This window comes from Leptodactylus fuscus, chromosome 4 (genome assembly GCF_031893055.1).
Source record: "Leptodactylus fuscus isolate aLepFus1 chromosome 4, aLepFus1.hap2, whole genome shotgun sequence".
In the NCBI taxonomy this organism is placed as follows: Eukaryota; Metazoa; Chordata; class Amphibia; order Anura; family Leptodactylidae; genus Leptodactylus; species Leptodactylus fuscus.
In genome coordinates this window covers 20,068,954-20,094,280 of record NC_134268.1, presented here as the reverse complement: position 1 = coordinate 20,094,280, position 25,327 = coordinate 20,068,954, and the positions used below count along the sequence as shown (strand labels likewise).

The following is a 25,327-nucleotide window of genomic DNA, read 5'->3' as shown; positions in this document are numbered from 1 at the left end:
AATTATTATTATTAATTAATTAATTATTATTATTATTATTATTATTATTATTATTATCATTATTATTTTTTTTATTATTATAATTAATTATTATTATTATTATTATTATTATTTCTTTATCTGGGATGTCACCCAGCTTTCCTATAGTCCTGAATGTGAAATTTTCCTAACAATGCAGTGGATCGATGGCTACGAAGGCTAAGCTAATTTGCCATTCAGTGGCCTCAGAAAGCTGGGTGAGTGTGAAATCGTGCTCGTATTGGTTGTAACCCAACCTTCTACAACTTTACCCTGCTGTTTCTTAGTTATATCGCGTTATCTGGGATGTCACTCATCTTTCCTAGAGTCCTGAATGGCATATCTGTGTAGCAATGCAGGGGAAGCTGGGTGGGTGTGCAATGGTGCATGTATTGGTTGTCACCCAGCTTTCTAAAGTCCTGAATGTCATATCTGCTTAGCAATACTACGGATATAAGATTGCATAAGTAGCTAATTTGCCTGGGAAAGCTGGGCAGGGGTTCATTGGTGTTCACATTGGTTGTCACCCAGCTTTCTAAAGTCCTGAATGGTAACTCTGCCTTGTAGTGCAGGGGATAGGTGACCATATAACTAGACTGATTTGCCATTTAGAAGCCTGGAAAAGCTGAGCTGGGGTGCAACTGTACTTGGTTGTCACCCAGCTTTCTAGAGTCCTGAATGGCAAATCTGCCTAGGAATGCAGGAGATATGTTATTGCATACCAAGATCAATTTTCATTCAGGAGTCTAGGAAAGCTGGGTATGGGTGCCATACTGGTGTTTACACAACTTTGTAGAGTCCTGCATGGCGATGCCATATCTAGGCTAACTTGATATTCAGGAGCCTAAGAAAGTTGGATAAGAGGTGCATTAAAGTTTTGATTGGCACCCAGCTTTTTAGAGTCCTCAATGGCAAACCTGCCTAGTAAGTAATCAATAAGCTAATTTGCCATTCAGAAGCCCAGGAAATTATTGAATGTCACCCAGCTTTCTAGAGTCCTGAATAGCAAATCTGCCTAGTAATGCGGTAATCTTGGTGCTATGTGACGGCATAACTAGGCTAATTTGCCATTCAGAAACCTAGAAAAGCTTGATGAGAGTGCATCGGTGCTTGTATTAGTTGTCATCCAGCTTTCTAGAGCCCTGAATGGCAAATCGTCTTAGTTATACAAGGGAGCTATGACCGCCCAACTAGGCTATTTTACCATTCAGAAGTCTTGGCGAGCTGGGTGGGGATGACATAATGCTAATACTTATCGTCATCCAGCTTTCCAGAGTTGTATTACTATTGAGAAGCCTGAGCCCAGCTGGTAAATAAGTTACATATGTGCGGACTACAAGTCCCAGAAATCTCTGCCCATCAGTCAGGTTCTCAGCCTGTGCAGGGAATCTTGGGAGTTGTAGTTCCTACTCTGTGTCAACAATGAGGCCTCCATTGCCCTGCCCCCTGCTCAGTTACAGTGTTACCAGGCATGTCCCCTATCCCTGCCCCCAGGAGCGGGCAACCATGGACTGAGGTAGGTGGTCACTGAGCCCATGGGGGAGAGGAAAGCTGGACATGGCCCTGGGGGAGAGGAAAGCTGGACATGGCCCTGGACATGCTTGGACTTGTAGTTCCACAAGTATATACTGTATATAGCAGAGGATTATGGCAAAGAGGGGCCCCTGCCCTATAGCGACCTTGCCCCTGACCCTGAAACATGCGAAAGCCCCTGTCATAGGAGTAAATACGGCCGGTCAGGGGGTGACCGAAGCCTTAAAATTCACATTAGGATACGGCTTGGGGTGTCAAGAGTATTGTTATATGGGCGCTATATGCTGCGTATAAGGTATGGCGGACTCTGTATGTATAGCAGGTGCTGTATGCGGTACCATCGTGTGGGCAGTATATGGTATCACAGTGTGGGCGCTGTATGGTAGTGTTATGTGGACGGTGTATACTATCGTGCTGTGTGTGCAGTATATTGTTCTGTGTACAGTTATGTGGGTGCTCTAGGTTATCAATGTGTGGGCACTCTATGGTACGGTTATGTCCGCGCTGTATAGTATAGTAGTATGTGTGCTGTACGGTATAATTATGTGGGCGCTCTATGATATTGTTCTACGGGGCCTGTATGGTAATATAGTCTGGGCGCTCTGTGGTATAGATACGTGGGGCGGTGTATGATATTACTATATGGGTGCAGTACATTACTGTAGTCTGGGCGCTCTGTGGTATAGATACGTGGGGCGGTGTATGATATTACTATATGGGTGCAGTACATTACTGTAGTCTGGGCGCTCTGTGGTATAGATACGTGGGGCGGTGTATGATATTACTATATGGGTGCAGTACATTACTGTAGTCTGGGCGCTCTGTGGTATAGATACGTGGGGCGGTGTATGATATTACTATATGGGTGCAGTACATTACTGTAGTCTGGGCGCTCTGTGGTATAGATACGTGGGGCGGTGTATGATATTACTATATGGGTGCAGTACATTACTGTAGTCTGGGCGCTCTGTGGTATAGATACGTGGGTGCAGAATAGTATTTTTATGTCATTTATCTGTGGCACATTTTTTGTCATATTGTGTATTATTGTACTATGTGATGTCATATGTTATGTTATGTGTTATAGAATCTACAAAGCTGAGGTTATCTCTCATTGTACCCGTAGAAATGTCAAAGAAACCAGAAGTTTCCAAACTTTCACACCCTCATCGGACGTCTGTTGAGCAACTTCTGAAATGTTACGGGTCAGATAATTCCAGGAAACTCCGAAAGGCAGAAACTAAACCTGTGATAAGTCGCACATACAGGTGAGTGAGGGGCGCCGTATGTACTCTGGTGAGTGAGGGACGTTGTATGTACACAGGTGAGTGAGGGGCGCCGTATGTACTCTGGTGAGTGAGGGACGTTGTATGTACACAGGTGAGTGAGGGGCGCTGTATGTACACAGGTGAGTGAGGGGCGCCGTATGTACACAGGTGAGTGAGGGGCGCCGTATGTACACAGGTGAGTGAGGGGCGCCGTATGTATACAGGTGAGTGAGGGGTGTTGTATGTACACAGGTGAGTGAGGGGTGTTGTATGTACACAGGTGAGTGAGGGGTGTTGTATGTACACAGGTGAGTGAGGGGTGTTGTATGTACACAGGTGAGTGAGGGGTGTTGTATGTACACAGGTGAGTGAGGGGCGCCGTATGTATACAGGTGAGTGAGGGGCGCAGTATGTAGACAGGTGAGTGAGGGGCGCCGTATGTATACATGTGAGTGAGGGGCGCCGTATGTACACAGGTGAGTGAGGGGCGCCGTATGTACACAGGTGAGTGAGGGGTGCCGTATGTACACAGGTGAGTGAGGGGCGCCGTATGTACACAGGTGAGTGAGGGGCGCCGTATGTACACAGGTGAGTGAGGGGTGCCGTATGTACACAGGTGAGTGAGGGGTGCCGTATGTACACAGGTGAGTGAGGGGCGCCGTATGTACACAGGTGAGTGAGGGGCGCCGTATGTACACAGGTGAGTGAGGGGCGCCGTATGTACACAGGTGAGTGAGGGGCGCCGTATGTACACAGGTGAGTGAGGGGCGCCGTATGTACACAGGTGAGTGAGGGGCGCCGTATGTACACAGGTGAGTGAGGGGTGCCGTATGTACACAGGTGAGTGAGGGGTGCCGTATGTACACAGGTGAGTGAGGGGTGTTGTATGTACACAGGTGAGTGAGGGGTGCCGTATGTACACAGGTGAGTGACCACTCCTCCTCCTGCCGTAATCCGCTGACACCCTGGATCATGTGTGACTTACGTCTCTATGGGGGAGATCCCAATAATGTAAAAGAGTTCCTGTCAGTCCTCCTTCACACTACTTAGGGTGTGTTCACATTGAGCAGCATGGCTGATGTGCCTGAGGTGTACCATAAGGAATACACACTATATATTCCCCAGACAGAAGGAAGCAGTGTGAACAGAGACTTATCCCTTCTTTCTGCCAAGTCTGTCCTGACCTGAGAAATCTCTGACATACCAGGGAGGTGTCACACAACAGGCTGCTGTTATTAGGTAGCGTATTCCTAGTAACCAGCTTGTCAAGCCTGACAAAGGCTGTAGTAGCGCTGTGTAACCAGCAGAGGGGGTGCGGGATGGGAAACATATGGCAGGAGTCAGAGAGGAATCAGGAATGAAAGAAGCTTTATTGGCACGTCCAAATAGATATTTGGCATTGCCAAAGCAAGTAAAGTGGGGGGGAGAATGGTGGGTACGGGGGGGTGATTTGGGGTATAATAGTCTTTCGGGTCTCATCTTCCCCTTAGTTGGTGGCAGGTGGACACGTATTGGGCGGCGATCTCCACAGTCATCTCCTCTTCTCCTAGTAGCATTTCCTCTTCTCATCAGGTCTGGGAGAAGGGGAGGAGGGGTCGTTGTATTTATTTCAAGGGATTTTCCAGCCTTATGGATGGATGGCCTATCATCAGTGTTAAAGGGGAACCTAAGGATAGGTAATCAATTAATAAAGCCTAGAAATCTTCTTCAGGCCTCCTGCACATGGCCACGTGTATTGTCAGTGTACTAGCTGTGTTTTTCTTGGCTAAAACACTGACCCATTCATTTCTAGGGCCCCAAACACACAACTGTGTATTATCACGGGCCTGTGTATACAGCGGTGACACTGGGGCTCTTCCTGTCTGGTTTTCGGCCAGGACTCACTGTAAGCAATGAATGGGGCCGTGATGGCACGGGCAGTACACAAATGTCATCCCTGTGCCATCCATGCCATTCTATCACGGTCTGTCTCCATGCACACAGTCATGTGCCTGTACCCTTAGTGTATATTCACATGTAGGAATTTGAGGCAGAATCCACCTCAACGTCTGCGTGAAATCTGCTTCCTATTCCTCTGCAGGGCTGGGGTGATATGCTGGTTCTGGTGACAGTAACCTATCTATCTGCAGGGCTGGGGTGATATGCTGGGTCTGGTGACACTAACCTATCTATCTGCAGGACTGGGGTGATATGCTGGGTCTGGTGACACTAACCTATCTATCTGCAGGACTGGGGTGATATGCTGGGTCTGGTGACAGTAACCTATCTATCTGCAGGGCTGGGGTGATATGCTGGGTCTGGTGACACTAACCTATCTATCTGCAGGGCTGGGGTGATATGCTGGCTCTGGTGACACTAACCTATCTATCTGCAGGGCTGGGGTGATATGCTGGTTCTGGTGACACTAACCTATCTATCTGCAGGGCTGGGGTGATATGCTGGTCCTGGTGACAGTAACCTATCTATCTGCAGGACTGGGGTGATATGCTGGTTCTGGTGACACTAACCTATCTATCTGCAGGGATGGGGTGATATGCTGGGTCTGGTGACACTAACCTATCTATCTGCAGGGCTGGGGTGATATGCTGGTTCTGGTGACAGTAACCTATCTATCTGCAGGGCTGGGGTGATATGCTGGTACTGGTGACACTAACCTATCTATCTGCAGGGCTGGGGTGATATGCTAGGTCTGGTGACAGTAACCTATCTATCTGCAGGGCTGGGGTGATATGCTGGTTCTGGTGACAGTAACCTATCTATCTGCAGGGCTGGGGTGATATACTGGTACTGGTGACAGTAACCTATCTATCTGCAGGGCTGGGGTGATATACTGGTACTGGTGACAGTAACCTATCTATCTGCAGGGCTGGGGTGATATGCTGGTTCTGGTGACAGTAACCTATCTATCTGCAGGGCTGGGGTGATATGCTGGTACTGGTGACACTAACCTATCTATCTGCAGGGCTGGGGTGATATGCTGGTTCTGGTGACACTAACCTATCTATCTGCAGGGCTGGGGTGATATGCTAGGTCTGGTGACAGTAACCTATCTATCTGCAGGGCTGGGGTGATATGCTGGTACTGGTGACACTAACCTATCTATCTGCAGGGCTGGGGTGATATGCTGGGTCTGGTGACAGTAACCTATCTATCTGCAGGGCTGGGGTGATATGCTGGTTCTGGTGACACTAACCTATCTATCTGCAGGGCTGGGGTGATATGCTGGTTCTTGTGACACTAACCTATCTATCTGCAGGGCTGGGGTGATATACTGGGTCTGGTGACACTAACCTATCTATCTGCAGGGCTGGGGTGATATTCTGGGTCTGGTGACAGTAACCTATCTATCTGCAGGGCTGGGGTGATATGCTGGGTCTGGTGACAGTAACCTATCTATCTGCAGGGCTGGGGTGATATGCTGGGTCTGGTGACAGTAACCTATCTATCTGAAGGGCTGGGGTGATATGCTGGGGTCTGGTGACACTCCCTTTAAGGCAGAAGGAATCTGAAGCTGTGTCTTTCAGTGACGTTATATCTACTGTCTCCTAGTCTTTGCGGTCTAAATGTGGTAATAAGCTTATACACGGATGAAAGGTTCAAGTCAGTGTGCCACCATTGTGTCACTTTCTGCCCTGTCTTGTAGTGACTCCAGTACGATGAGCCATTTGGCCATTTCCCGGCATTTAGAACATCGCCTCCGACCCCTGACCTGTGCTGCGTGTAGGGCCTGCGTGTCCTCGAGTGTCGCAAACTCCACACCTGAAGTTCCTAAGCTGCAGCCATTAGACCAGACACATCACCTGCCCTACTACCCTGCAAAGACCAACAAAAAGAGGCCAAAAGCGAGGCACAAAATCAGACCGCCGGGGGAGGTCACTGTCCTGCTGCAGGTAGGTTATAACTAATCCATGTATAACATTAGAATATCAGTCTTCATTTTCTTGGCACACAGGTTCACATTTAAGCCTTGCCCCTTTTTGTCAAGCCCAACCCGTTTTGTGATAAGCCCTGCCCATTTACCAGACACGGCCCAGAAACTGTTAGAAAGTGTCTAAAACACATATAAAGACGGACCCAAAGAATAGAAACCCAAACACGGGTGTGAACCTAGCATTACTATTAATAATAGTGAGATGACTCTGCTCTTCTGTCCCAGTCTACACAGCAAAGCTAAAGTTGAGCTGTATACAGAAAATATCAGCTTACTGTTTGAGCGTCAGAGCCTAATGTGAAAGTCAGAATATTCTGTAAAATTTTAGATCTATTTGCATAATATAAACCTTAATAACATTGATGCAACCTTTATTGTGATCGCAACGGATTCCGTATTTCTCCTTTAAATTGTCTTTCAGATTCCGCATTCTCATAGTTTACCGTCTTGTAATGGTAAGAAGTCTCGCAGCCCGCTAGGCCTTGCGTCCTCTTGCAGCTCCAGGTCGTCAGGTAATGTATTTTTTTGTTTTCATTTATGAGCAGGTGATAATGGATTCTGTAGCCGAGTCATAGCCGAATATCCTTCCGCTGTCAGTAATGGCAGCCAGTGTTCTGCTGGCAGATTTAAAGGGATTCTACTTTTAAAATCACATTTTTTGTCAATCGCACGTAGGAGCAGCCTTAAGAAAGTCTATTCGTCTGCTAACTTTAGATGTCTTCTCCGCGCCGCTGTTCCATAGAAATCCCGTTTTTCACCGGTATGCAAATGAGTTCTCTCGCAGCACGGGGGAAGTGCCCCAGCGCTCAAACAGCACTGGGGGCGTCCCCAATGCTGCGAGAGAACTCTTCAGCGACGCCTCCATCTTCTTCAGGAACGGGCTCTACAGTCATGGCCAAAAGTTTTGAGAATGACACAAATCTTCTATTCTCACATGATCTGCTCCCTCTGGTTTTATGTGTGTTTCTCAGATGTTTTTATCACATACAGAAATATAATTGCAATCATATTCTGAGTAACAAAAGCTTATACTGACAGAATGAGTTAATGCAGCGTTGCAATATTTGCAGTGTTGCCCCTTCTTCTTCAGGACCTCTGCAATTCTCCCTGGCATGCTCTCAATCAACTTCTGGACCAAATCCTGTCTGATAGCAGTCCATTCTTGCACAATCAATGCTTGCATTTTGTCAGAATTTGTAGGTTTTTGTTTGTCCACCCGTCTCTTGATGATTGACCACAAGTTCTCAATGGGATTAAGATCTGGGGAGTTTCCAGGCCATGGACCCAAAATCTCTATGTTTTGTTCCCTGAGCCATTTAGTTATCACCTTTGCTTTATGGCAAGGTGCTCCATCATGCTGGAAAAGGCATTGTTGATGGCCAAACTGCTCTTGGACGGTTGGGAGAAGTTGATCTTGGAGGACATTCTGGTCCCATTCTTTATTCATGGCTGTGTTTTTAGGCAAGACTGTGAGAGAGACGATTCCCTTTGCTGAGAAGCAACCCCACACATGAATGGTTTCAGGATGCTTTACAGTTGGCATGAGACAAGGCTGGTGGTAGCGCTCACCTCGTCTTCTCCCAATAAGCTTTTTTCCAGATATCCCAAACAATCGAAAAGAGGATTCATCAGAGAAAATGACTTTACCCCAGTCCCCAGCAGTCCACTCCCTGTACCTTTTGCAGAATATCAGTCTGTTCCTGATGTTTCTTCTGGAGAGAAGTGGCTTCTTTGCTGCCCTCCTTGAGACCAGGCCTTGCTCCAAGAGTCTCCTCCTCACAGTGCGTGCAGATGCACTCACACCTGCCTGCTGCCATTCCTGAGCAAGCTCTGCACTGCTGGTAGCCCGATCCCGCAGCTGAAACACTTTTAAGAGACGGTCCTGGCGCTTGCTGGTCTTTCTTGGGTGCCATGGAGCCTTTTTGCCAACAATGGAACCTCTCTCCTTGAAGTTCTTGATGATACGATAGATTGTTGACTGAGGTGCAATCTTTCTAGCTGCAATACTCTTCCCTGTTAGGCCATTTTTGTGCAGTGCAATGATGACTGCACGTATTTCTTTAGAGATAACCATGGTTAACAGAAGAGAAACAATGATGCCAAGCACCAGCCTCCTTTTATAGTGTCCAGTGGTGTCATTCTTACTTAATCATGACAGATTGATCTCCAGCCCTGTCCTCATCAACACCCGCACCTGTGTTAATGGAGCAATCACTGAAACGATGTTAGCTGGTCCTTTTAAGGCAGGGCTGCAATGATGTTGAAATGTGTTTTGGGGGATAAAGTTCATTTTCTGGGCAAATATTGACTTTGCAAGTAATTACTGTTAAGCTTCTCAGTCTTTATAACATTCTGGAGTATATGCAAATTGCCATTAGAACAACTGAAGCAGTAGACTTTGTAAAAATTAATATTTGTATCATTCTCAAAACTTTTGGCCATGACTGTACACGTGTCTTCTTCCAGGGGTTGGCTTCAAACTTCTAGGCCTCGAGCTTAGGCCACAAGAAAATGGCCGCCTACACAGTATTGTAAGTGGCCATTTTCTTGGATTCGGCTCTGAATCCAGCTCCAGAAGAAGACGCAGGGAGAGGCTGTAGAAGAAGATGGAGGCGTCACTGGAGATTTCTCTCGCATCATTGCGGACACCCCCAGTGCTGCGAGAGAACTCATTTGCATACAGATGAAAACTGGGATTTCTACCGAACGGCGGCGCGGAGAAGACATCTAAAGGTAGGAGACGAATAGTCTTTCTTAAGGCTTGTCCTACATGTGATCGAGAAAAAAATTGATTTTAATGATAGAATCCCTTTAAAGGGCAATATCGCAACAGTCACAGATTTTACAGGATGAAACATGAAGCCCTTGGGGCCTCAGCGCAACATCTGTCACGGGGCTCCCACATGTAACATTTATAATACTGATATCTGCTTATGTGACAAAGGGGCTTGTACTTACTGCAGCGCCATCAAATAGTTCATTTGTCGGGGTGCTGATTTTTAGGTTTACTGTCCCTTTGATATGAATGCAATTCAGAAATGTGCAATGGAATAGTTACTGTACCCTTGGTGAAATCTTCTGAACTGTATCTGTGACATGTTGGAATATTATTTGGATGTAGGTCCCCTTTAAATAGTAACAAGTGATGTATTAAAATGACTTTTGTCTCCCTAGAAGAGAAGACGCCCCCCTTGCCCCGCCTCCCCGCACTACCTCAGCCTCACTACCTACCTACACATACTGGTAAGACTGGTGTCAGATATAACGCTACGTATCGTCCCGATCCAGATCTGCGACAATGGATTGTAGAGTTTGGCGGGGACGAGCAGGCAGCTTTCATGGCAAGAGGACTTCAGAGGTTACAGCTGGCCTATGAGAGGGGCAAAGCCGAAATGTACCAGACGTCTCCATGTAAACCCTCCACCAACCAGTGATAAGATCAGATTTATCATGACAACTTGCTGACTATATGATGGCGTCTTAAAGGAAATCTTCAGTATTATCAGGAAATGACCACTGATTTAAATCAAATTTATTTAATTTTTTTTTTTTTTAATTTTCTACGTTATCTTTATATAATAAAAAAAAAATCATGTTCACCGGAAACTCACAACTGTCACTTCCATACTTTTCAGCTTGTGCTGTGTACCTCGGGGGCGGGGTCAGCAGCTCTTCACTGGGCAGGATAACAATGTAAGATAACACCTAAGGCTGGAGCAGGATAAAACAGGATCAGGTGATGAAGACTGTGCACTTCCTCTACACGGTGTCACAGAGCATGCCCACTATAATCTTTCCCAAGATTTTGGTGTCAAATTTTGGCGCTTGTATTTACCATTCACATTATTTCCCAAAAATAAATAAAAAGGGGTGGGGCTTTCATGTCAAATCAGATTCAGGTATAATTTATGTGGTGCAGGAACAACCTGCACCTCCTACTAAGGCAGCATCTCCATCTTTTGGGTCCTCATGAGGACCCGAATGACGGAGACCCGAATGCAGGTATGAACCTAGTGTTAGTGGCCCATCCAATGTCAACAGGGTTTATATTAAAGGGATCCTATCATTAAAACTAAATTTTTTCTGCCTACCACGTCAGAATAGCCTCAAGAAAGGCTATTCTTCTCCTACCTTTAGATGTCTTCTCCGCGCTGCCGTTCGGTATACTGTATAATTGGTATATAGTTCGGTATATGAGTTCTCTCGCAGCACTAGGGGCGGGCTCCAGCGCTCAAGCAGCACTGGGGGCGTCTCCAATGCTGCGAGAGAACTCTCCAGCGACGCCTCCATCTTCTTCAGGAATGGCCTCTTCACGCGTCTTCTCCCGGGGGTAGGGGTGAAACTTCTAGGCCTTGGGCAGAGACGTCTGTGGATGCCTGCGGAGACAAGAAAATGGCCGCTTACAATACTGTGTAAGCGGTCATTTTCTTGTGGCCGACGGGCATGCTCAATCGGCTTTGCCCGAGGCCTAGAAATTTGAAGCCTTCGCCGGAAGAAGACCCAAATAACACTTATTCCTGAAGAAGATGGAGGCATCACTGGAGAGTTCTCTCGCAGCATTGGAGACGCCCCCTGTGCTGCTTGAGCGCTGGAGCCCGCCCCTAGTGCTGTGAGAGAACTCAATTGCATACAGACGAAAACCTGATTATAAACCAAAACGGCGGTGAGGAGGAGACATCTAAAGGTAGGCGACGAATAGCCTTTCTTAAGGCTATTCCGACGTGGTAGGCAGAAAAAAAATCAGTTTTAATGATTGGATCACTTTAGGCCTTATGAATAAAATTCCAGTGTTAAAAAAATGCCCAAAATAAGTTGTTTTCCATGTTGATTTGTTGAATGGTATATTCCTGTGCCATAAAGCGAGTCTCTGCTGTTCACCGCTCAGAGCAGCGGTGCAGTAAGGCGACCAGCCCAGAATCATATATAGAGTATAAAGTATACAGTAGAGTAAATCATAGGGCGTGAGGCCTGCGCGGCAGTCATAAGCCTCAACTAAAGTGTGGCCAAGGGAGGAAGACTTCTGCTATGGGAACGTGGAAGGAATAAACGTATATCTATGGCAAGAAAAATTGTACATTTTTGCCAGCGCTACATCTTTGGGCAGAGCTGCACAGCAACATATTTGTGTGAAACATAAAGACGTTGCCGCCAAATGTTGCATTGCTGATCGCAACTAATAATGGTGAATCTGGGTGTGGAGAAACCACACGAGTCTACATTTCTTCCCACTGTAAATAACACACATTCCCACAGTACATAACGGACTATATAATATGTGTTATTGAAGAATAGTGTCTGTTTCTCCACTCTTTTTCCCTCCTTATGACACTGATTTAATCTATACAATAGAAGTCTATGGAGAGGGAGGTGAACGAAGAGGTGAGGTCCACAAAGTAAAGTGACATGCGTTGTAGAGAGACAGTTGTCTTTCACAACAATCAGGAATTACTTTCTAGCCTTCTCCTGACAGAAATGACTCATTTCATGCTGTAGACTTCATAGACTTCGCTGTAAACTGACACTTCTTGTGTACGGAGTAAAGACAGGAGTCATTCTTAAAAGACACAGACTTTTCCTAGTGAAGTATATTGTAAAGTTAGGTTAATGAAAAAAATTAACAAAAATTTACTTTAACTTGAAAGTTGACACCCATCACCCTAACTGATCAGCAGTATGAAGAGCTGTATATTGCATAGTGGCTGTGCATGGTATTACAGCTCAGCCCCATCCACTTGAATGGGACTGAGCTGCAAACCATCCATGAAACTTAGGTCACAGCTGTAAAGCAAAAGCGATGGTCAGCGTCAAGCAGCTGATCCCCAGGGGTCCTTGATGCAGCACCATCAGATAATACGTCCTAGATGATGGCACCACCAGTCTGAATACGGTCCTGAATTTGGCTGCCATTATGTCTCTCCACAAGATACAACTCACATGTAATGGATTGAGCCTCTCAGTTTTTGCTTTCAGATGGATCTGCACGTCTTCTCCGTGTCTCGCCATCCGCGCCTAGACACAGTGCCCCCCTATTTATATCACTTACTCCGCACGGTATTTGCTGTCTGGCTCGGCCTCTTACCAGGCTGCGGGTGTTTTTATGGTGTCAGTGATGTTACTGCTGATTTAATTATATCCCCGTCGTGTCAAGTCTGCCAGTGCTCAATAAAGTCGCCGCCGCCGCTCATCATACCAGGTCTCCCAGTAATTACTCCCTTATGTACCCGTCACATTGCCGCTATAATACTGCACTGCACATTATGTTATATATGGGGGGGGGGATACAGATTGTGTTATATAGAGAGACTGATCTCTAAAATACTGACACCTTCTATCAGGGTGTGGACTAAATAACATGGCACATGTTCACACATGCAGCTTTTTGGATATAGACACAATTTATCACCTTGCCCTATGCCTGGCAGTCCTGGGAGATGGGAAATAAATATCTGATTGGGGTTTGGTTTTTTTTCAGAAACGGCGCCGCATTTGTCTACAAGCTGTGTTTGGTATTGCAGCTCAGTCCCATTCACTTGGTTACAATACCGGACTCTGGCCATGGAGTGGCGCTGTTTCTGGAAAAATAACTTACGTCTCAAAGTGATACAACCCTAACCATCAACTAGGGAGAAAAAACAAGGTGGATTTTCTACAGATTTTCTTTTCAAAGAGGTTGTTTTATCCTCTGGAGAACTTGTCCTGTCTTATATCTTACTCTGGAGAACTTGTCCTGTCTTATATCTTACTCTGGAGAACTTGTCCTGTCTTATATCTTACTCTGGAGAACTTGTCCTGTCTTGTCTGTCTCTCTCTGAAGGACCTGCCCTGTCCTGTATATCACTCTGGAGGACCTGCCCTGTCTTGTATCTCATTCTGGAGGACCTGCCCTGTCTTGTATATCACTCTGGAGGACCTGCCCTGTCTTGTATATCACTCTGGAGGACCTGCCCTGTCTTCTATCTCATTCTTCTCTCTTCAAATCAGTGATGAGCAGGGGTCCAGGGTGTCAGACCCCCAATAATCAGATACCTATTGACCTATCCCAAGGATAAGTCATCAATATCTAACTCTCAGAAAACCCCTTTAAACAGGGGGTGACTACAAGCTCATGGGCTTAGATGGAAAATCTGTGCCTGGGCCGCACTTCCATGTTCTTTGTATGTTCTTATGCTGTTGTGAGGTCTCTGGGCCGCTCTAGGGCCGGTAGCGACTACCACCCCTATAGCTACACTCTTGCATTAACGTGCATTCTGCTGGGCGACCATTTTATTGGAGGATCCGGTCCACAAAGGGTAGCTCTGGTGTTGATGATTGTTGATGATCGTAACGGGTCAGGGCTCAAACTCCAGAGATTAAGTAGTCAAATACCTTGTAAGCAACACCCAGACGCCATATTGGGCCTCAGATTTGATAGGGGTCGCACCTTATAACCACCTTCTAAAGCTGACCATTAAAAAAAATGGAATGTCCCTCTAAATTTTCATAAATTCCATAAGAACGACACATTCCAATGGGAAAGTTCATTGCACCAAATTTAACAAGGTGCAAAATACGCTTTTGTCCCACTAGACACGATTTTCTACCTTGTGCTCCCTTATGGCTGTTGTATATGTACGTCGATGCTCTTCCATAATACGTTTGGTGTAATCATCGCAACGCAAACTCGGTAACACCCTTTTGCAAACACCATATAAATGACCTGCACGTTTTTTTTGTTAAAGTCGCCTTGTGGTGCATTCTGCTGACGTATGTGCTCATGTATCAGTATCCGGCGTACGGGGCAGATTCGTCACACCGGCAGACGACATGTTCTCCTATTATCTATAAAAGAAGCTCGCATAAATTAAATCCGCTGTCTGCAAAACGAAACGTAAGATAGTTCCTCCGGCTCACCGCATGCACAGGCGCGGCTGTAATGAAGTGCATAATATAATCCTGTATTAATTATAAATATTACCTCGGGTCATTCATTAAAGCCCTTCATCCGGTGAAGAGTGCGGGACTAAGCTCAAAAAAATCACAGAAAAACAGGGGAATTCTGCAAAATAATGGCCACTTAACCCTTTCACTAAGAATATAACGAGGTAACATCAAGGGAACTGGAATATTCTAATGAATACCGAAATTAGATGGACCCATTAATGGGGTTATAATACTTAGATGTCTGAGGATCCTAAAGATAATTCATATCAGAAACTGGACTACCCCATTAAGGTCAGTGCAGTCTATGGAGATTGGACCAAAGGCCAATCTGCCCCGTAAGAATAGTATATATGGCACATGATAGCTGTGGCCCCCCAGACATTGCATTGGGTCCAGGAGCTTCTAGTTACACCCCGTCTTCCTCCATGACTCTCTGCAGTATCTCCTGACTAGTGATAGGACTGAATCTTGTTGCATAATTAATTCACCGTGGCAGTAGCCGCAGCCTGCTTGTATGTCTGAGACGCAGTGAACTGGGCAGGGACGCAGCAAGTTGATAGACGGGTTGTCCCAGGTGCGTGTTCGTACTGGTTGCGATGGAATCCTGGGATACAGTTTACAGGTATGAGGTGACAGACAGAGATTCGGACCCTCTGTCTACACGGAACAGGTTCACATTGGTATTCTCAACAAGATCTAATAGATTATTCGTGAACTATCCCATAAGAAAGAGACCCTGGTGCTGAGGAATTAGCGCCAACGTCACCGTCAAATGGGGCAATCTTCCACTAGACCTTTGGGATCTATTGTATTAGGGCCCTCTGCTATGTCAAAGAACCAGTCCATTTCTCAATCCTGTTGGCATCATCACCAATCTGGACAGATTGAGACTAGAAAGAACTCCTAAATTCTTAACCCCTTCATACATCATGGCATATATGTACAGTATGGACATGGCCCCAGCTCATTGAATGGCAATGGGTGTCATACAACCCTCCAAGATTGAAGATATCCCAAATCCTGTCACCAGGTGTGAAACGTCCAATGGCATCCACCATCTGATCGGCGCTGTCGCCCTGAGCATTTTGGCGTTTTGTTTATCCAAATCCGTTCCGCCATTCCAAAGTTATAAGCCCTGTCAGTGTTGGTCTATTAGCCAAGTGGGCGGTAACACTGTGGCTTCTCCCTGCATATGCTACTAGACCCTAAAAAAAAAATGGATAAAAAGTGATGAAAATTGAGGTTTTTATCAAAATGGGGAAATCTATAACTTGACCAACAAAAAAATACCCATCACACAGCTCTGTGCGCAGAAATTTGGCAGTGCAAACAAATTTCAAATATTTTTTTCAAACTTTTTTTTCAGATTTTTTTTTTTTTTTAAGGCTTAGTTCTCAAGGGGGCATAATGGCGGATTTTGGCACCGAGAGTGACGTGGAATGCTGTGTCACTCTTGGGTCAAAACCCACCTGTCGCGGCTTCCGACAGTCGCAGCTTCCCCCTCCGGAGTAGGCTCAAATGAATGGGCCGACTCCAGAGGTTGCTGCCGCCAGGCGGACTTCGCGGCTCACCGAGCCTCGGAGTCCTGCTGAAGGAAGGGCAGCCCGCTTCTTTTGCCGCTCACGGAAAAAAGTAGCCTGGCGGTCTCCATAGACCGCCATTGTGAGGGGGGCGGATTATGACGTGGATTACGCGCCATAATCCGTCCCCTCTGTGCCCGTGTGAATGACCCCTAAATATATCAAAACTTAACAAAAACTATAAAAATCAGGCACTGCCATAACCATTCTGACCTGCCGAATATTGTAAACCTGCAAGAAAACGGCCCAATTCCATGTTTTTGTCCTAGTCCACACAAATCTGATATGTTTCACGCTTCCCAGGATATTGCAGGGAATGTTAAATGGCGTCATTAGGAAGTACAACATGTCCTGCAAAAAACAAGTCCTCATACGATGTAATGGAACATGAATGGAAGAATGGACAGAAGAATGGAAAAAAAGTTGTGATTTTTGGAAGATGACAGTAAAAAAAATTTGTCAAAATAGAAAATCGCTGAGTTCTCATGGGGTTAAATGACGGGGAAAATCCAGCGTTTGCCATTGTACATGGTCATTAAGTCCTTCGGTGGCCATAATGAATAATCTATGAAGCTGATGAGATCACGAGGCTGCCTAGCCACAAGCCCAGCTACCAGATGTGACGAAACGTAGCAACCAAGCAAATCGCCTCAACAATGGACAGATGAGAGCTGGAATAAGACTGGCTGCTACAGGGAACAGTGAGAAATCTGTAGATTTTATACCTCCCGCCCTGACAGCCAGACCCCCTCACTGACTCCCAAATATCAAAACCCCATAGGGTGCCTGTGTGATATTTCCACTATTTGGCGCCCTGGCACACTAAAGTCCCCAGTCACTCTGAGGCCTATATTTTACTGACCTCTACAATGGAGTATCTGTGATCTATGAGACATGGCGCCGCACCCCCCTCTCTCTATATATATATATTGAGTCAGAGTATATACCTAATTGTCATTGACAGCGTATATTATCACGAATGGTGAGGCGTGTATAGTTATTTTCCGATTGGGTTACTTTACACCGTGATGTCACTATGTGTATTGCGTCTATGTTCTGACACTATCACGTGACTGTGGCGGTTAGCCTTATACTATGACATCATTGGCCCGGATTTGCTATTGTGGTTATAACTAGACACTGGCGTAAACTTGGCACATCTTTGGTACAATGTGCTGCATATAGTTTGTGCTAAAATATTTCCACTTCCTAGACATGTGAGTATCATACCTCCCAACCTTCCCGATTTCCGCGGGACATTCACGATTTGGGTGACATGTCCCGCGGTCCCGGTTGGAGGGAGGTATGTCCCGATTTCAACTCAGATCTGCGAGGACGCAGATCTGAGTTGAACACATATGCGGCTGAAGCAAGGAGCTGACCTGTGTCAGCACCTCGCTTCGCCGCTGCCGCCGGCTCCTGGCTTGTAGACGTGATGTGGCTGTGCGCCTCTCTCGCTGACACATATGCCGCTGCCGCCACGTGATACATCGCGTCTACAAGCCAGTAGGCGGCGGCAGCGGCGAAGTGAGGACCTGACACAGGTCAGCTCCTCGCTTCAGCCGCATATGTGTCAGCGAGAGAGGCGCGCAGAGAGCAGCGAGGGAGCAGAGGAGAAGGTAAGTTTAATGTGGAGGTGGAACGTGAATCTGGGGGAGAGGACGGCATGACACTGGGGGCAGAGATGGAGAGGACGGCATGACACTGGGGGCAGAGATGGAGAGGACGGCATGACACTGGGGGCAGAGATGGAGAGGACGGCATGACACTGGGGGCAGAGATGGAGAGGACGGCATGACACTGGGGGCAGAGATGGAGAAGACGGCATGACACTGGGGGCAGAGATGGAGAGGACGACATGACACTGGGGGCAGAGATGTGGGGACATGAATCTGGGGGCAGAGATGGGGGGACATGAATCTGGGGGCAAAGATGGAGGGACATGAATCTGGGGGCAGAGATGGAGGGGACATGAATCTGAGGGCAGAGATGGGGGACATGAATCTGGGGGCAGAGATGGAGGGACATGAATCTGGGGCAGAGATGGGGGACATGAATCTGGGGGCAGAGATGGGGGACATGAATCTGGGGGCAGAGATGGAGAGGACATGAATCTGGGGGCAGAGATGGAGAGGACATGAATCTGGGGGCAGAGATGGAGGGACATGAATTTGGGGGCAAAGATGGAGGGACATGAATCTGGAGGCAAAGATGGAGGGACATGAATCTGGGGGCAGAGATGGGGGACATGAATCTGGGGCAGAGATGGGGGAACATGAATCTGGGGGCAGAGATGGAGAGGACATGAATCTGGGGGCAGAGATGGGGGACATGAATCTGGGGGCAGAGATGGGGGACATGAATCTGGGGCAGAGATGGGGGAACATGAATCTGGGGGCAGAGATGGAGAGGACATGAATCTGGGGGCAAAGATGGAGGGACATGAATCTGGGGGCAGAGATGGGGGGACATGAATCTGGGGGCAGAGATGGAGGGGACATGAATCTGGGGCAGAGATGGGGGAACATGAATCTGGGGGCAAAGATGGAGGGACATGAATCTGGGGGCAGAGATGGGGGGACATGAATCTGGGGGCAGAGATGGAGGGGACATGAATCTGGGGGCAGAGATGGGGGACATGAATCTGGGGGCAGAGATGGAGGGGACATGAATCTGGGGACAGAGATGGGGGACATGAAACTGGGGGCAGATGAAGGGTGTATATGAAACTGTGGGAGAGATAGAGGGGGGACATATAATAATTTACGGGTGACTGTAGGAGGATTATACTGTGTGCGGGCACATGAAAAATTAACGAGTGGGCGGAGTCAACACAAAAGCGGGCGGGGCTAAATTTGCCACGGCGCTCCGCACATTTTGTCCCTCCTTCAATACTTCAGAAGTTGGGAGGTATGGAGTATGGATTCTTAAAAAGGCTTAAAAGGCATAAACGTATATGTCACCTGGCAACCAAGAAACAACGAGATCGTTTACACTGTCTTTTAGTAAATCCAGGCCACTGTACCTATCATCCATGTACTGTGACATCACTGTGTGTATTATCCTGTACTGTGACATCACTGTGTGTATTATCCATGTACTGTGACATCACTGTGTGTATTATCCTGTACTGTGACATCACTGTGTGTATTATCCATGTACTGTGACATCACTGTGTGTATTATCCTGTACTGTGACATCACTGTGTGTATTATCCCTGTACTGTGACATCACTGTGTGTATTATCTCTGTACTGTGACATCACTGTGTGTATTATCCCTGTACTGTGACATCACTGTGTGTATTATCTCTGTACTGTGACATCACTGTGTGTATTATCCTGTACTGTGACATCACTGTGTGTATTATCTCTGTACTGTGACATCACTGTGTGTATTATCTCTGTACTGTGACATCACTGTGTGTATTATCCCTGTACTGTGACATCACTGTGTGTATTATCCTGTACTGTGACATCACTGTGTGTATTATCTCTGTACTGTGACATCACTGTGTGTATTATCCCTGTACTGTGACATCACTGTGTGTATTATCCCTGTACTGTGACATCACTGTGTGTATTATCTCTGTACTGTGACATCACTGTGTGTATTATCTCTGTACTGTGACATCACTGTGTGTATTATCCTGTACTGTGACATCACTGTGTGTATTATCTCTGTACTGTGACATCACTGTGTGTATTATCCCTGTACTGTGACATCACTGTGTGTATTATCCCTGTACTGTGACATCACTGTGTGTATTATCTCTGTACTGTGACATCACTGTGTGTATTATCTCTGTACTGTGACATCACTGTGTGTATTATCTCTGTACTGTGACATCACTGTGTGTATTATCCTGTACTGTGACATCACTGTGTGTATTATCCTGTACTGTGACATCACTGTGTGTATTATCCTGTACTGTGACATCACTGTGTGTATTATCCCTGTACTGTGACATCACTGTGTGTATTATCCCTGTACTGTGACATCACTGTGTGTATTATCCCTGTACTGTGACATCACTGTGTGTATTATCCTGTACTGTGACATCACTGTGTGTATTATCCTGTACTATGACATCACTGTGTGTATTATCCATGTAATGTGACATCACTGTGTGTATTATCCTGTACTGTGACATCACTGTGTGTATTATCCATGTACTGTGACATCACTGTGTGTATTATCCCTGTACTGTGACATCACTGTGTGTATTATCCTGTACTGTGACATCACTGTGTGTATTATCCCTGTACTGTGACATCACTGTGTGTATTATCTCTGTACTGTGACATCACTGTGTGTATTATCTCTGTACTGTGACATCACTGTGTGTATTATCCATGTACTGTGACATCACTGTGTGTATTATCTCTGTACTGTGACATCACTGTGTGTATTATCTCTGTACTGTGACATCACTGTGTGTATTATCCCTGTACTGTGACATCACTGTGTGTATTATCTCTGTACTGTGACATCACTGTGTGTATTATCCTGTACTGTGACATCACTGTATGTATTATCCATGTACTGTGACATCACTGTGTGTATTATCCCTGTACTGTGACATCACTGTGTGTATTATCCCTGTACTGTGACATCACTGTGTGTATTATCCCTGTACTGTGACATCACTGTGTGTATTATCCCTGTACTGTGACATCACTGTGTGTATTATCCATGTACTGTGACATCACTGTGTGTATTATCCTGTACTGTGACATCACTGTGTGTATTATCTCTGTACTGTGACATCACTGTGTGTATTATCTCTGTACTGTGACATCACTGTGTGTATTATCCTGTACTGTGACATCACTGTGTGTATTATCCTGTACTGTGACATCACTGTGTGTATTATCCTGTACTGTGACATCACTGTGTGTATTATCCCTGTACTGTGACATCACTGTGTGTATTATCCCTGTACTGTGACATCACTGTGTGTATTATCCCTGTACTGTGACATCACTGTGTGTATTATCCTGTACTGTGACATCACTGTGTGTATTATCCTGTACTATGACATCACTGTGTGTATTATCCATGTACTGTGACATCACTGTGTGTATTATCCCTGTACTGTGACATCACTGTGTGTATTATCCATGTACTGTGACATCACTGTGTGTATTATCCCTGTACTGTGACATCACTGTGTGTATTATCCATGTACTGTGACATCACTGTGTGTATTATCCTGTACTGTGACATCACTGTGTGTATTATCTCTGTACTGTGACATCACTGTGTGTATTATCTCTGTACTGTGACATCACTGTGTGTATTATCCCTGTACTGTGACATCACTGTGTGTATTATCCTGTACTGTGACATCACTGTGTGTATTATCTCTGTACTGTGACATCACTGTGTGTATTATCCCTGTACTGTGACATCACTGTGTGTATTATCCCTGTACTGTGACATCACTGTGTGTATTATCTCTGTACTGTGACATCACTGTGTGTATTATCTCTGTACTGTGACATCACTGTGTGTATTATCCTGTACTGTGACATCACTGTGTGTATTATCTCTGTACTGTGACATCACTGTGTGTATTATCCCTGTACTGTGACATCACTGTGTGTATTATCCCTGTACTGTGACATCACTGTGTGTATTATCTCTGTACTGTGACATCACTGTGTGTATTATCTCTGTACTGTGACATCACTGTGTGTATTATCTCTGTACTGTGACATCACTGTGTGTATTATCCTGTACTGTGACATCACTGTGTGTATTATCCTGTACTGTGACATCACTGTGTGTATTATCCTGTACTGTGACATCACTGTGTGTATTATCCCTGTACTGTGACATCACTGTGTGTATTATCCCTGTACTGTGACATCACTGTGTGTATTATCCCTGTACTGTGACATCACTGTGTGTATTATCCTGTACTGTGACATCACTGTGTGTATTATCCTGTACTATGACATCACTGTGTGTATTATCCATGTAATGTGACATCACTGTGTGTATTATCCTGTACTGTGACATCACTGTGTGTATTATCCATGTACTGTGACATCACTGTGTGTATTATCCCTGTACTGTGACATCACTGTGTGTATTATCCTGTACTGTGACATCACTGTGTGTATTATCCCTGTACTGTGACATCACTGTGTGTATTATCTCTGTACTGTGACATCACTGTGTGTATTATCTCTGTACTGTGACATCACTGTGTGTATTATCCATGTACTGTGACATCACTGTGTGTATTATCTCTGTACTGTGACATCACTGTGTGTATTATCTCTGTACTGTGACATCACTGTGTGTATTATCCCTGTACTGTGACATCACTGTGTGTATTATCTCTGTACTGTGACATCACTGTGTGTATTATCCTGTACTGTGACATCACTGTATGTATTATCCATGTACTGTGACATCACTGTGTGTATTATCCCTGTACTGTGACATCACTGTGTGTATTATCCCTGTACTGTGACATCACTGTGTGTATTATCCCTGTACTGTGACATCACTGTGTGTATTATCCCTGTACTGTGACATCACTGTGTGTATTATCCATGTACTGTGACATCACTGTGTGTATTATCCTGTACTGTGACATCACTGTGTGTATTATCTCTGTACTGTGACATCACTGTGTGTATTATCTCTGTACTGTGACATCACTGTGTGTATTATCCTGTACTGTGACATCACTGTGTGTATTATCCTGTACTGTGACATCACTGTGTGTATTATCCTGTACTGTGACATCACTGTGTGTATTATCCCTGTACTGTGACATCACTGTGTGTATTATCCCTGTACTGTGACATCACTGTGTGTATTATCCCTGTACTGTGACATCACTGTGTGTATTATCCTGTACTGTGACATCACTGTGTGTATTATCCTGTACTATGACATCACTGTGTGTATTATCCATGTACTGTGACATCACTGTGTGTATTATCCCTGTACTGTGACATCACTGTGTGTATTATCCATGTACTGTGACATCACTGTGTGTATTATCCCTGTACTGTGACATCACTGTGTGTATTATCCATGTACTGTGACATCACTGTGTGTATTATCCCTGTACTGTGACATCACTGTGTGTATTATCCTGTACTGTGACATCACTGTGTGTATTATCCTGTACTGTGACATCACTGTGTGTATTATCCCTGTACTGTGACATCACTGTGTGTATTATCCATGTACTGTGACATCACTGTGTGTATTATCCCTGTACTGTGACATCACTGTGTGTATTATCCATGTACTGTGACATCACTGTGTGTATTATCCTGTACTGTGACATCACTGTGTGTATTATCCCTGTACTGTGACATCACTGTGTGTATTATCTCTGTACTGTGACATCACTGTGTGTATTATCTCTGTACTGTGACATCACTGTGTGTATTATCCATGTACTGTGACATCACTGTGTGTATTATCTCTGTACTGTGACATCACTGTGTGTATTATCTCTGTACTGTGACATCACTGTGTGTATTATCCCTGTACTGTGACATCACTGTGTGTATTATCCCTGTACTGTGACATCACTGTGTGTATTATCTCTGTACTGTGACATCACTGTGTGTATTATCCTGTACTGTGACATCACTGTATGTATTATCCATGTACTGTGACATCACTGTGTGTATTATCCCTGTACTGTGACATCACTGTGTGTATTATCCCTGTACTGTGACATCACTGTGTGTATTATCCATGTACTGTGACATCACTGTGTGTATTATCCCTGTACTGTGACATCACTGTGTGTATTATCCATGTACTGTGACATCACTGTGTGTATTATCCCTGTACTGTGACATCACTGTGTGTATTATCCTGTACTGTGACATCACTGTGTGTATTATCCTGTACTATGACATCACTGTGTGTATTATCCCTGTACTGTGACATCACTGTGTGTATTATCCCTGTACTGTGACATCACTGTGTGTATTATCCCTGTACTGTGACATCACTGTGTGTATTATCCATGTACTGTGACATCACTGTGTGTATTATCCTGTACTGTGACATCACTGTGTGTATTATCCCTGTACTGTGACATCACTGTGTGTATTATCTCTGTACTGTGACATCACTGTGTGTATTATCTCTGTACTGTGACATCACTGTGTGTATTATCCATGTACTGTGACATCACTGTGTGTATTATCTCTGTACTGTGACATCACTGTGTGTATTATCTCTGTACTGTGACATCACTGTGTGTATTATCCCTGTACTGTGACATCACTGTGTGTATTATCCCTGTACTGTGACATCACTGTGTGTATTATCTCTGTACTGTGACATCACTGTGTGTATTATCCTGTACTGTGACATCACTGTATGTATTATCCATGTACTGTGACATCACTGTGTGTATTATCCCTGTACTGTGACATCACTGTGTGTATTATCCCTGTACTGTGACATCACTGTGTGTATTATCCCTGTACTGTGACATCACTGTGTGTATTATCCCTGTACTGTGACATCACTGTGTGTATTATCCATGTACTGTGACATCACTGTGTGTATTATCCTGTACTGTGACATCACTGTGTGTATTGTCTCTGTACTGTGACATCACTGTGTGTATTATCTCTGTACTGTGACATCACTGTGTGTATTATCCTGTACTGTGACATCACTGTGTGTATTATCCTGTACTGTGACATCACTGTGTGTATTATCCTGTACTGTGACATCACTGTGTGTATTATCCCTGTACTGTGACATCACTGTGTGTATTATCCCTGTACTGTGACATCACTGTGTGTATTATTCCTGTACTGTGACATCACTGTGTGTATTATCCTGTACTGTGACATCACTGTGTGTATTATCCTGTACTGTGACATCACTGTGTGTATTATCCATGTACTGTGACATCACTGTGTGTATTATCCCTGTACTGTGACATCACTGTGTGTATTATCCATGTACTGTGACATCACTGTGTGTATTATCCCTGTACTGTGACATCACTGTGTGTATTATCCATGTACTGTGACATCACTGTGTGTATTATCCTGTACTGTGACATCACTG

The 25,327-nt window shown here is 45.2% G+C and overlaps 1 protein-coding gene across 1 annotated transcript; it reads left to right on the top strand.

The window, feature by feature from the left end:
* Positions 1–1,413: 1,413 nt before the first annotated feature.
* LOC142200081 (uncharacterized) lies at positions 1,414–10,264 on the top strand. Its single transcript, XM_075270134.1, has 5 exons — positions 1,414–1,534; positions 2,678–2,819; positions 6,463–6,709; positions 7,172–7,262; positions 9,925–10,264. The coding sequence occupies exons 2-5, from the start codon at positions 2,680–2,682 to the stop codon at positions 10,182–10,184; spliced, it is 738 nt and encodes a 245-aa protein (XP_075126235.1). The 5' UTR covers positions 1,414–1,534; positions 2,678–2,679; the 3' UTR covers positions 10,185–10,264.
* Positions 10,265–25,327: the final 15,063 nt, after the last annotated feature.